Below are 14,272 nucleotides of genomic sequence, written 5' to 3' on the forward strand. Positions count from 1 at the left end.
CTAAGTGTAACAAATTTCCTAATTCCTTCAGCCACTTATCGAAGGCTGCAGGTATCTCCGACTTCCAGGAATGTAGCAGAATTCTACTTACTTACAGCCTTGATAAGGGAATGGCGTGAACCTCATAATGATCTTCCCCACTGCTAAAATCAACCACCTCAAGTAGTGCTCTAAGAGGGGGAAAAAGAAACTCCCCATTCAAAGCCTATCGAGCAACAGCCATTTTTAGGAGTTTTCAGTGTAGAATAAATGAATAGTGGATATCCTATTGACGATTCTGTTGCTATTCTATTATTATTGTTATAAAGTCGTCTAAATTTTAATAAGGTAACAAACAGTATCTCTTTAGATTAAGCTTTAAAGCAAATAGTCTTCAGTAGTAATACTAGTGGCTACAACCAGAAACCAGAAAGCTTCCAGTATCAAAAATCTTTGTTTGTAGTGATTACTAGATTCATCTAGTGCCAAAACCGTTTTTTAAGTGTTAAGAATTTCAGGCGCATCCTTCATTATTTGGATTGTAAAATAGTCATTTCCTGTTGGGTTTTCACCCCACGGCATCAGTCATGTGCCTTCACAGCAGTGCAGAAGATTAGAAAGAAGCTTTGTGCCTCTCTGCATGCTTTGAATGTTACCCTGCTTTCTGTTTTGTTCTTTTTTTAACTGCTGACACATATTTTCTGTTTTTCCCTGCAGCTCTGACACCAGGATCAGGTGAGTAATTTTGCTCTCTGCACTTTTTCAGACACATTTACCACTAGTGGGAGTACTTTATAAACTAGATGTCATTTCCATGAAACATCACCCTGCTTTACTGAATAGGATCTGGGCTGCGGTTTACATTTTTCTCTTGGTAGCAGCTACCTGCCTTGTACGACTCTGCCCTTTTGCCAGGATTCAAGATAGAGAGTAAACAACAAGATGGTTTCCCAAATGCTTGAATATGTTTTGTAATCTATTTGATCAGTTGCACACAAACACCATAACAGACAGAAAGCATGCTGCTATACAGCAAAATCTTTAGTTAGATGATGATCAAACAAACACCTTTACGATTTTGTTCCATCTTCTGTTCCCTGTGTCTTCTAGAGTATCTCCGCAGTATCTCGTTGCCAGTGCCCGTTGTAGTGGAAGACACCAGCAGCAGCAGCGAGTATGGCTCCGTCTCCCCTGACAACGACCTCAACACCAACCCCTTCATCTTCAAGCCAAGCATCAAGTGCTACAGTGAAAAGGATGTCAAGGGCCAGAGGTCCCTCTTTCTCAGGTAGAACAACTTGGACACCTCAGACGAGTCATTTTGCCTTAAATTATTCATTTGTTGTTACAGCCTTATGACTATAGTATTGATTTAGACTAAACCAGTATAAAAAATGTAGTCACCGTGACTTCACCCATTAGCTTATGTACATACGTGTTGAAGCCTTGAGTTGAGATGTCTTGAATCTCTTTGGGGGTTTTTTCTCAAGCAGAGCCTGGCAAGCCTGATTATCAAGCTCTATTCATAGACTGTATGGATGCATCACATAGATACCTGCTAATTAGTGCTAAATGAAATGTAAATAAAGTGCTAGAATTACACTCACCAAAATTGGATCACAGACTCCCCGGATGGGCTTTTAGTACAATTAACCACACAGCAAGACGTCAGATAATTTAATTAAAATGCTTCTGTCTGTCAGAGTGGCTGCGCCCCTAAAAATCCAAAATAATATGAGATTTCACCACCTGTACACTTGTTTTAAAGGTTAAAATCAGCAACAGAAAACAAAACCATTTCAGTATCAGGTCGTGAATGTCTTTATTTATGCTGTAATCTTGCACATTGTAAAAAGGGAGTTTTTGGGGATTCACTCGCTTTTGAAGCTCGCCTCCGCCTCCTTTCATTCCTGGGTTTTTGTGTCCTACAGTGATTTAAATTTAAACATGTTCATGTTTAAAGCAATGCAAAAACTTATTTATCTTATATTTAATGTCACCAGTAAAACATACTTAATTAACCTTGCTGATTAGTACCAATAGGGAGGGTACAGCAACCTGTACATATAGAAGGAACAAAAAATTCAAATGGGGTTTCTACTTTTTCTACTCAGCATTCCAGTGGAGAACTTCGAGGACCACAGTGCCCCTCCATCACCTGATGAGAAGGACTCGGGCTTCTTTATGCTTCGGAAAGACAGCGAGAGGCGAGCTACCTTGCACCGTATCCTTACTGAAGATCAGGCCAAGGTGGTGGCCAACCTGATGGAAGCCCTGGCACAGGTTGGAAACCGTTGAGAATGAATAGATGGATATAGAAGTACATTACAAGTTCAACAACACACACTTGTTCGCAGGCATTCCAGTGCAGTAGCCAGGCTGTGCATGGAAAGATTAGCTCAGCTGTTACAGTTAATTAAATGAAGGGACCAAATAGCCAAAGGGATACTCAAATGAATTACTAACAATTAAACAAATTTTAAACTGTACTAAAATAATTTAAACATGGAAAAAATTTCTTAAGTCTATCTGATAGGGATGTTAGTAAGTTGGAGTTGGAAGCTCCTGTTGTAAACCTAAACCACCATTTTCATCTCTTCTTTCCCCGCTTGCCTCCTACCTCAGGGCTCAGAGGAAATGAAGCTAAAACATCAGCACATCTCCACCCTTGTGGTGAGTCTTGCTGACTTTGTTCGGATGGCAGACAGGAAAATCATCGCCAACACCCTGTCTCAGCTCAAGCTGGAGCTAGACTTTGACAGCACTGCCATCAGTCAACTGCAGATTATGCTGTTCGGCTTCCAGGATGCTGTAAGTGCTAATAGAAATACCGTGAAAAAGATACTGGGTCAATCCAATGAATTTCAGCTACATTTCATCTGTGATATCCCACTGGGCTCATGAATAATTGATCATAATTGGAATATGAAATATAACCCAAATCAATAAAACATGTCTTGTGTTTGCTGCAGCTTTTTAGTTTATAACCAAGTGTCTTTAGCTTACCCACAGTAAGGATCAAATTTTAGTCTACAGCGGTCACAAACCTGAACTGCTACATTGATGATTTGCTGCTGTAATTCTCCTCACAGGCTCATTATTTTCTGATTTCCTGTTATTAAGTACCCATTTGAAGGCAAAGGTGCTTCTCGCCGCTGCATAAAACAAAGGCTCTGAACAGTGTAATTGTTGTCATTTGAAATGGGCTGCAGACAGCTGCGGGCTGCCTTGTTGCTTTTCTTCCTGCTCAGAGATTAGACAGATGACTGTGGAAATACTTGTAACCTTTAAGTGAGGCGATAAAAGGGAGAGATCTGTCAGGAGTAATTGCACATAATGTTAAAAGGCTTATCTGCTCTCCCCCTCAGAAATGCAGTTATGCAGATGAAATGGCACAGAGCGAGTGGTTGTTTTCATATTTGTAAGTGGGATTGTGTAATCGTGCTGGTAGATGAAGCTCTGGTGCCTCCTGTTGGTCATTGCTGCAAAAAAATTAGAGCTTCACAGTGCGTGACTGCAAATATTAATAATGCCATGAAGAGTAGGCTGCTTTAAAAATCCCTTTGGGGATATTTAGTTATTGCGGCAGAAGTTAAAATGAAGTATAAACAATTCTCTTAAGAACAATTCTTGGAATGAAATCTGTGAGGCAAATACGAATGAACTCATTTTTATTTTAGGTGTAGAATCACTAATAGGTAAAACATTGTAAAACGTGCTCTCATGAGTGTGAACCTCTCCATTTCCAGGTGAACAAAGTGCTGCGAAACCACAACATCAAGCCTCACTGGATGTTCGCTTTGGACAACATCATCCGCAAGGCTGTGCAGACTGCCATCACGATCCTGGTGCCAGGTAGGATCATCAGTGTCTCGAGCAGAGCACCAGTAAATAAGTTATGACTCTTCCCTCGGGGCACGACTACTGATACAGGAGGAGGGCATTTGCTGCGCAGGCCTGTGTGTGTTCACAGCCTATTTAAAGACAGGAAGTAAAAGGGCAATAACTTGAATGGATTACACACCTGAGTTTCATGCAGGGCAGATATTATGTTTAGCTGATTATAGGCCCAGATTGAAATGAGGAGAAGTTCTAGTTGAACTGTGTAAAGTGGTTCAAGAGAGTTTCAGATCTACAATGTGAAATTATTTCCTGTTTTCACCAAAGAATTAAACTCATAAAACATCAATAGTCAGTGGGATGAGTGCTAAATTTAGCTATAGTTATGTCACAGACACCCAGCGCTATTTTTGTTTTCTTCCACCTTTGTAATGGTGTTTTGTAACAAAGAACCAACAATGTTCAGGTGTTTGCTTCATTATCAAGTTTGAATCTTTAAAAACACACTCGAGTGGAGATCTTATCATACGTTACAACAAAGTTCACTACTCATAACCCATAGGAAGTATTCTGTATCAGTATCAGTACCAGATATTAGTTATATATATATATATATATAAGGAGAGCTTAACTTCTGTCTCGCTAGCTTGCCCTGCGCTCTTCCTTCTGACTATGCTGTCTGTGTTGAACGCTCAGTGGATCTGCGCTGGACAGTGCAGCCTAGGCGGAGTAGTCGAACACAGATTCACTGAGCGCATCGTCAGAAGGAAAGTTGATAAAATAAATTACAAATGTTGTATTGTTCGATACATATGCGTACCGAACCGAAAGCACTGTATCGAACGGTTCAATATCGATACGAATATCGTTGCACCCCTAATATATATATATCCGTCTGTATATACATATGTGTATATATATATATATATATATATATATATATATATATATATATATATATATACATATATATATATATATATATATATATATATCCATCCATCCATCCATCTTCATCCGCTTTATCCGGGGCCGGGGGCAGCAGCCTAAGCAAAGAGGCCCAGACCTCCCTCTCCCCAGCCACCTCCTCCAGCTTATCCGGGGGAATACCAAGGCGTTCCCAGGCCAGCCGAGAGATATAATCTCTCCAGCGTGTCCTGGGTCTGCCCCGGGGCCTCCTCCCGGTGGGACATGCCTGGAACACCTCACCCAGGAGGCGCCCAGGGTGCATCCTTGTCAGATGCCCGAACCACCTCAGCTGGCTCCTTTCGATGTGGAGCAGCAGCTGCTCTACTCTGAGCCCCTCCCGGATGGCCGAACTTCTCACCCTATCTCTAAGGGAGAGGCCAGCCACCCTTCGGAGGAAGCTCATTTCTGCCGCTTGTATCCGCGATCTCGTTCTTTCGGTCACTACCCACAGCTCGTGGCCATATGTGAGGGTAGGGACGTAGATCGACCGGTAAATTGAGAGCTTCGCTTTTACACTCAGCTCCCTCTTCACCACGACGGACCGGTGCAGCGTCCACATTACTGCAGCTGCAGCCCCAATCCGTCTGTCGATCTCCGGCTCCCTTCTCCCATCACTCGCGAACAAGACCCCGAGATACTTGAACTCCTCCACTTGGGGCAGGAACTCATCCCTGACCCGGAGTGGGCACTCCACCCTTTTCCGGCTGAGAACCATGGCCTCAGATTTGGAGGTGCTGATCCTCATTCCCGCTGCTTCACACTCGGCTGCGAACCGTTCCAGTGCGAGCTGGAGGCCCTCACCCGATGAAGCCAACAGAACCACATCATCTGCAAAAATCAGAGATGAGATTCTGAGGCCACCAAAGCGAAAGCCCTCCGCCACTTGGCTGCGCCTAGAAATTCTGTCCATAAAAATTATGAACAGAACCGGGGACAAAGGGCAGCCCTGGCGGAGCCCATCACCCACCGGGAACGAGTCCGACTTATTGCCGGCAATGCGAACCAAGCTCTTGCAACGGTTGTATAGGGATCGAATGGCCCGTAGCAATGGGCCAGACACCCCATATTCCCGCAACACCTCCCACAGGACACCCCGAGGGACACGGTCGAATGCCTTCTCCAAGTCCACAAAACACATGTAGACTGGTTGGGCAAACTCCCATGCACCCTCAAGTATCCTGGAGAGGATAAAGAGCTGGTCCAGTGTTCCGCGACCAGGACGAAAACCGCATTGTTCCTCTTGTATCCGAGGTTCGACTAACGGACGAACTCTCCTTTCCAGCACCCTGGCATAGACTTTCCCAGGGAGGCTGAGGAGTGTGATCCCCCTGTAGTTGGAACACACCCTCCGGTCCCCCTTCTTAAAGATGGCATATATATATATATATATATATATATATATATATATATATATATATATATATATATATATATATATATATGTATATATATATGTGTGTGTATATATATATACATATATGTGTGTGTGTGTGTGTGTGTGTGTGTGTGTGTGTGTGTGTGTACAGCAATATGGTGTACAAATCCCTTTTCAATGCATTATTAATACTGATGCAAAATATCAGTATTGGTATTAAATGATATCTGACACAAACAGCTTTACTCATCAGAGTCAGCACTTTGCGTCTCCTTGTGGTGGAAATTATCAATTAAATGAGGTTAAAGATAACAGCTGTTACCTAAGTTGAGGTGAAAAAGAAGGAACCAACAGATAACAGTGGAAAGCAAATCTGAGTGACTACTTGAAACAGAAAATCTTGACATTTTCATTTTAGTAAACAAATTATTGGTAAAGAAACAGTCTGAAACAATCCAGGGGTGTTTCGCTCATTTTAGTTCTTTGGCTACACAGAGCCCACTTTGTTCTTAAGGGGCTGAAACAGTAAAAATATTGTTGTTAAAAAAAGTGTTAAAAAGTAGAATGCTTTCTTGATATGTTTTCTTTTAATATCTTGAGAAAAAAAATAGAAAGTGCAATTTCAACAATAAGCCTCAGTTTTTTACATTTGGGCACTTTAATGAAACGGCATTGTGTTAATCAAATAAACACAACTGATTCCAGTCTCTGGAATTAACAATTCAGACAACCTCTCATGATCACTTTTATTACAGGGCTTCCTCTAAAAGTGATTCTTTCTCTCTGCATGCAGAACTCAGGCCTCACTTCAGTCTGGCCTCAGAAAGTGATGCAGCCGATCAGGAGGACATCGATGATGACGGCGAGCCGGACAGAACCTCCACGCACCAGAGCCGGGCGCCTCCTGGCGCCGCTCACGATGACACGGTGGCTACCTCGGGAGTCAGCACACTCAGCTCCACCGTCTCCCACGAATCCCACAATGCACAGCGCTCTGTGAGCATGGAGCTAGGGAGGATGAAGCTGGAGACCAGCAGGTAGGCATCTGGTTGAAGGCCGTTAACAACAGCATAGGACTTCTTCATTTAACCATAGTTTATCCGTTTTAACCTGCATCTCTCTGTTTTATTCCAGGTTGCTGGAACAGCTGCTGGAGAAGGAGAGGGAGTATCAGTCCATCCTGCAACAAGTGCTGGATGAGAGAGAGCAAGAGATCAGACTACTGAAGCTGCGAACTGAGCCTGAAGGTCTCTACTTTAGTCTGAATTACTTTCTCACACTCCTTTTGCTGCTTCTGGTATTTTTAGTCTGTCTTTACTTTTTAAAGCCAGCTATTTCTCACTGAACAGACTCGACTTTCACTTCTGACTTTTAAATCAAAATGTACTTTATACTTCCTAGAGCCAATGTTAATTAAAAGTTTTTCCCTCTAGTTCAGTAAACAAATTAAACAAGCCATGACAGGAACAATGCACATGAACAAAGCTTTCTTATCACATACCGGAGGTGTAAATTAAGTGACTTCTAATTTGCTGGTCTGATCAGCTATTCCAATATCCAACTCCGAGCTGGTGATGGGGGGGTTGATATCCACTGATGATGGTTGCTTTTCTGTAAGGGTAAAACTCATTATAAGAAATTAGTAGAGCAGCTTTAAACAATCTCAATTATTAGGCAAAGTACACTAAAATTAAGATATTGTCATCCACTGTGGCCATTTCTCTTATACAGAGGCTTTTATCTGACCAAATAAGAGTACGCGTCACCTTGAAAGCAACATTTAAGGAGGTTTAAGAATATTAAATGTTCAGTTTACACAATTGCACAAAGCTGTAGCGATAGTGACTGTGACTTGTGACAACAAGGTTGCTTTTTTGTAGAGAAAAAGCAGCATATCCTGTTACTGCAACAGTTACACCTTTACAAGCTGCTTTACAAGCAAACAATCATGGCAAAAAGTTCCACATGAGTGCTGCTGTGAAATATGGACCTAACCACCGGGACATCATTTATTTGTTCACCTTCTATTTCACAGCCTCAGTTTTATCTGTTTTAATGTCTTATCTGGTTTCTTTTCTCGTACGATACATTAGCAGAGTGTCAATCAAAAGGTAGCTATGTCCAAAAACACTTAAACTCTTTAGGAAACTACTTGTTGAAGTGAAAACCAAAACAGAAGCACAATACTTTCTCATAGATTTCTGTGCATTCTTACTTTATCCCCCCAGCTGGCCACTTGAAAGAACGATGATTAAAGCCCAGACCCAGCAGCTATGTCCATCTGATACATGCGCTTCCTGTGTGTACGGCATGTTTGATCTGTCATTAAACTGGTTGTTTTGTTAATGTTTAAATGTTTGTTTTATGGAGTGTTCTCAAAATCTACTCTGTTAGACACCCCCACATCTTCGCATGACCTGGAGGGACAGAGGAGCCAACCTGCAGAGAGACGTGACGACCCAGAGCTGACCAGCTGGCTGACACGTTACGGTGCTGACCAGGATGCCATAGACAGGGTGGGTCTCTGATTTTTTTGTTGTTTTAACAAAGCCCTTTTTAGGATGATGCAAGTAAAGAAAAACATTTCTGTAAATGTAATTTTCTCCACTTTGTTTCTTTAGATACTCAATGAGGAGTATACATTGTACGACATCCTTCATGATGTCACAAGAGATGATCTGAAGAGTTTAAGACTGAGGTAGAAAATGATTTTTTTTTCTTTTACTTTTAAATATTTCTATATTTGCTTCATATTTTGTGTTCAGTATTTAGTCCCCAAAATACGTGCTGAAACTTGTACCTGACAGGAAGAGAAACAAGGGGGTTAAGATGGGAGCGTTGCATAATGGGAGAGTGTTGTTGCATTTCCTGTTCTTACACAAAAGTTTCAGAAGGCAGCTTTGTACTTCAGCAGTTCTTTGAGGCTAATCTATGAAGGACTTAATTTATCACAAATTCTGTAAATCTGTTTATAAACCAAAATTTAATTGAATTTGCAGGGACCTCACAGGTCAGTAAGATACTGTTCTAACGTGGGCAGTTTGGTTTGGACGTAGCTATGTTGCCATGCTCAGGTTGTGACGCTTAACCCGATATCTTCTAAAATGTTATTAGGATGAAAATAGCTCTGAATAATTACTCAAACAGGTCACACCAACATGAATATTGATGTCTGCTACTGCAACAGTTTTCACCTCCTCTTTAAAGTTTCTTTGCAGCACTGCAGGTCCAAGCATACTAATTATACTGCGTTCAATTTAGAGTGAAGCATGAATAAAACAAACTACTATGAAGTTCTTATTGGTTGTGTTTGATATCTGGCGCCACACTGTGGTCATATCAAACATTCAGCTATACACACCATATCTACTAAATTGCTTCAGGGTATCTCTAGGTCTTTTTTGTGTGATTGTATGTTTTGGGGTGGGGGTGGTGTTCCCCTCTGATGTTGCTGCATTAGAGGGGAACTTACTGTCTGCACATCTGACCCACAGGTTGATTGAAATTGTGTCATGCAACAGGACAATGATCCCAATCACAAAACTTAATCCCAAATAGAATGGCTAAAAAAGCAGGAAAGGAATCAATAGCCCAGTCAAATTCCAAACCTCAACCAGATTGATGAACTGAAGTAATGTTGTACCGATAAAGTCATACAGAAACATTAGTTATTACACAGAGACCAGGGAAAACTGTCCTTTTCATGACCGTACAGTCTTAACTCTGTGTGATCTGTGCTCATGAGTCCCTCTGACTCTCAGTACAAAGTAAACCATTTAAAATATGATATTTTCAAGTAGGTTGACAGCTGATGGTTTCTTACAAATGGTATAATATTCATTGGTGTGTGCTTTAAGCTAACAGTATTTTGTTTGTCTTGACAGAGGTGGGGTCTTGTGTAAGCTATGGAAGGCCATCACAGACTACAGGCAGAAGCTATTCTAAGGCCTTAAGTGGTGACAGCCACTCAGAGAAGCCAGGACTTTTTTTTGTCCCCAACAACTCCTCTTTACCTCAGCGTTTATAAAAGCAAGATCCTGGAGAAGAAGCTGTGTTGACCATGTTCCACCCACACAACAATCTTCTGGAGTATTTTATAATTTTGAAAACAAAGAGTTTGGATATTAGGTCATTTTGAAAGTAAAAATTAATGAGAAGTGCCACTAGTTTTGTTATACCTGATGGACAGGGCACAGCTTTTGTTACAGGTGTGTTTAAAATGACAGCTGGTAGGAAAATCTATTATTGAAATCTTGAAAACTGTCAAGAAAAACATTTTCTCCTGTCTTTACAAGATGTGACGTTTACAACTGATCGTTTTCTAATACAGGCCTGAGATACAAAATACTACATTCATCTGTACTGATATTTTTATCATTGCTTATCTTATCACTACTTTATTTAAATGTGTTTTAATTTAATTGTTATAGCAATCTGAAGGATGTCATTCCATGTACTGCTTTTGTTTTTTCTTTTATTTTGTTTTTTGTTTTTGTTTTTCAAACTGAGACTTATTTAAATTGTCCATGCTTTTTTTTTTCCACTTTTCCTTTTATAATATGAATCTACAATTTTATTTTTAAGAAATATATTATGTAAATATAGTGTTATATAATTCTATGTGGATGACATTTATGTACTTTGAAAAAGACATCTCTAAACACAGTCAAATCTCCATGTAGATTGGACCAAGTTTGCAATGAGCACATGTGAAAAATTAATTCTGTATTATTGTATTTTCTAGTATCACAAATCATAGATCATACTCACTTAATTGACAAAATTGTGTTTATCTTGCTTGTGTTGTGTCAGCTTCATTCAGTCAAATATATAAGTTGTAATGAAAAATTTGACATGCAAACAAACTTCATATGGAAGAACCTTGATGTACTTTTTTATTAATATTTTAAACCATAACATCAGAAATTGGGGGGGAATCGGTGAGCCTTGTGTCTGTTTTGTTTCAGATCTGATTCAAGATTGTTGTGATATATTGTTAAAATAAAACTTTTCATCTTGAAGCTGTGAAGGAACTGTGTTAGAAGTGTTCTTCAACAATTCACTCTAAATGTGGGAGCAGGGGGCTGATAATGAAAGTTGTTCTCCATAGTAAATTAAACACAAATAACTGTTTTCTTTTTTTCAAAATGAATAAAAAAGGCACTGCCTCTGTTCCAAAAGAGTAATTTCTGCACTTATCATCTAGAGGAAAGGTCGTTCATTTAGAAAAACAAAATGTTAACAATAAAAAGTTAGGACTTACTATATGAATCATATACAGGGAGTGCAGAATTATTAGGCAAATGAGTATTTTGTCCACATCATCCTCTTCATGCATGTTGTCTTACTCCAAGCTGTATAGGTTTGAAAGCCTACTACCAATTAAGCATATTAGGTGATGTGCATCTCTGTAATGAGAAGGGGTGTGGTCTAATGACATCAACACCCTATATCAGGTGTGCATAATTATTAGGCAACGTCCTTTCCTTTGGCAAAATGGGTCAAAAGAAGGACTTGACAGGCTCAGAAAAGTCAAAAATAGTGAGATATCTTGCAGAGGGATGCAGCAGTCTCAAAATTGCAAAGCTTCTGAAGCGTGATCATCGAACAATCAAGCGTTTCATTCAAAATAGTCAACAGGGTCGCAAGAAGCGTGTGGAAAAACCAAGGTGCAAAATAACTGCCCATGAACTGAGAAAAGTCAAGCGTGCAGCTGCCAAGATGCCACTTGCCACCAGTTTGGCCATATTTCAGAGCTGCAACATCACTGGAGTGCCCAAAAGCACAAGGTGTGCAATACTCAGAGACATGGCCAAGGTAAGAAAGGCTGAAAGACGACCACCACTGAACAAGACACACAAGCTGAAACGTCAAGACTGGGCCAAGAAATATCTCAAGACTGGTTTTTCTAAGGTTTTATGGACTGATGAAATGAGAGTGAGTCTTGATGGGCCAGATGGATGGGCCCGTGGCTGGATTGGTAAAGGGCAGAGAGCTCCAGTCCGACTCAGACGCCAGCAAGGTGGAGGTGGAGTACTGGTTTGAGCTGGTATCATCAAAGATGAGCTTGTGGGGCCTTTTCGGGCAGTAGGACTGGGAGTCAAGCTCAACTCCCAGTCCTACTGCCAGTTTCTGGAAGACACCTTCTTCAAGCAATGGTACAGGAAGAAGTCTGCATCCTTCAAGAAAAACATGATTTTCATGCAGGACAATGCCCCATCACACGCGTCCAAGTACTCCACAGCGTGGCTGGCAAGAAAGGGTATAAAAGAAGAAAAACTAATGACATGGCCACCTTGTTCACCTGATCTGAACCCCATTGAGAACCTGTGGTCCATCATCAAATGTGAGATTTACAAGGAGGGAAAACAGTACACCTCTCTGAACAGTGTCTGGGAGGCTGTGGTTGCTGCTGCACGCAATGTTGATGGTGAACAGATCAAAACACGGACAGAATCCATGGATCCATGAAAAGCGCTGTATAAATCCAATCCATTATTATTATTAGTATTATTACTCCCTGTATTTCTCTGCTTATTTCCGTATTGTGTTTACCTTACATTTCACCATTATTGTATGTTTACTCCACTACTTAATATGTTACAGAGATCATTTTCAAAGCTTTGCATGTTTTTATGGCCTTCGTATGCCAGTGTCAATTTTATCTTTATAGAATAGTTTATTACATGTTAACTCAATGTTATTAAAAGATTAACAAAAGAAATAAACTGTAGCCCGACAATGGCTACTGTTAGCTTGAATGAAATGAAAACAAAACTTAACACACACTCGGAGAGCATCGTTAACTGTAAGACTGTGAGAATAAAACTCTTTCAATGCTATTTCGGCAGCTTGTTCCAAATAACAGCAACACAGTAACTAGTAACCACTGAACATCCAAGGTATGGACATTGAGGCTGTGGACAGCTACAGGTACCTTGGTGTTCATCTGAACAACAGACTGGACTGGACTCATAACTCAGACGCCCTCTACAGGAAAGGGCAGAGCAGGCTGTACCTGCTGCGGAGACTCAGGTCGTTTGGAGTGGAGGGCCCACTCCTGAAGAAATTCTATGACTCTGTTGTGGCTTCTGCTATCTTTTATGGCGTGGTCTGCTGGGGCGGCAGCATCTCTGCTGGGGACAGGAAGAGACTGAACAGGGTGATCCGAAGGGCCAGCTCTGTTCTAGGATGCCCTCTGGACCCAGTGGAGGTGGTGAGTGACAGGAGAACGGCGGCTAAGCTGTCATCCCTGATGGACAACATCTCCCACCCCATGCAGCAGACTGTGACAGCACTGAGCAGCTCCTTCAGTGGGAGACTGCGGCACCCACGGTGTGGGACGGAGAGATTTCGCAGGTCTTTCCTCCCCACTGCTGTCAGACTCCATAATAAAGACTTTAACTGATCAAGCACACACATCCATACATATGCAATAATACTAAGTGCAATAATCCTTTCTGTCATCGTTGTATTTTTACTCAGTTGTATATAGTATTTGTATTTGTATTCTATTTTTATCTTATTGTATATTTATTTTATTTTATTCTACTGTATATAGTATTTTATTTTATTCTATTCTGTACAGTTGTGTACTGTATTTATTCTTATTGTATTCTAATTTTTGCCTCATAACTTTTGCACTGTCCACTTCCTGCTGTGACAAAACAAATTTCCCACGTGTAGGACTAATAAAGGTTATCTTATCTTATCTTAGTAGCACCCTGAGGAGCACACTTGGATCTCATTTTAGGAACAGTTAAAATACCAAAACTCTATTGCACAATGCATTGGTTTGGATTAAATTATCTAATATTATGCAATAAGGTACAAAGTAGTCATCGTAATATGTTAATAAACAGTTTTGAAGGGGACATTGCTACCAAGCACTGCCTATTAAACTAGGTTTATACACAGATATGCAAATATAGGAAAGCAAATAAACACCAGACTGTAGAATTAAAGATATTTAAAAAGTTAACAGGTATAATTTGAAGTTGGCCTTAAATCTTGTGTGATCCCCCCCCACAGACTAAGTACAGAATACAAATACTATTTCCAACAATCCATAACAAGGCTACACTTACTATCACTCACTATTAATAATAT

General features: G+C 40.6%; 1 protein-coding gene across 1 annotated transcript in view; it reads left to right on the top strand.

The window, feature by feature from the left end:
* The window catches only part of map3k5 (mitogen-activated protein kinase kinase kinase 5), an 86,679-nt gene extending 75,487 nt beyond the window's left edge, over positions 1-11,192 (top strand). Inside the window, exons 21-30 of the mRNA XM_085246109.1 lie at positions 697-714; positions 1,090-1,267; positions 2,094-2,262; positions 2,605-2,790; positions 3,729-3,834; positions 6,957-7,200; positions 7,298-7,410; positions 8,558-8,679; positions 8,785-8,861; positions 10,048-11,192. Coding sequence (XP_085102235.1) covers positions 697-714; positions 1,090-1,267; positions 2,094-2,262; positions 2,605-2,790; positions 3,729-3,834; positions 6,957-7,200; positions 7,298-7,410; positions 8,558-8,679; positions 8,785-8,861; positions 10,048-10,108 — 1,274 coding nt within the window. The 3' untranslated portion in view covers positions 10,109-11,192. The remainder of the gene's footprint in view (positions 1-696; positions 715-1,089; positions 1,268-2,093; positions 2,263-2,604; positions 2,791-3,728; positions 3,835-6,956; positions 7,201-7,297; positions 7,411-8,557; positions 8,680-8,784; positions 8,862-10,047) is intronic.
* Positions 11,193-14,272: the final 3,080 nt, after the last annotated feature.

Source organism: Mchenga conophoros, linkage group LG15 (assembly GCF_057382185.1).
Source record: "Mchenga conophoros isolate Kocher_MC1m ecotype Shallow Benthic linkage group LG15, M_conophoros_male_GT1.1, whole genome shotgun sequence".
Taxonomy (NCBI): Eukaryota; Metazoa; Chordata; class Actinopteri; order Cichliformes; family Cichlidae; genus Mchenga; species Mchenga conophoros.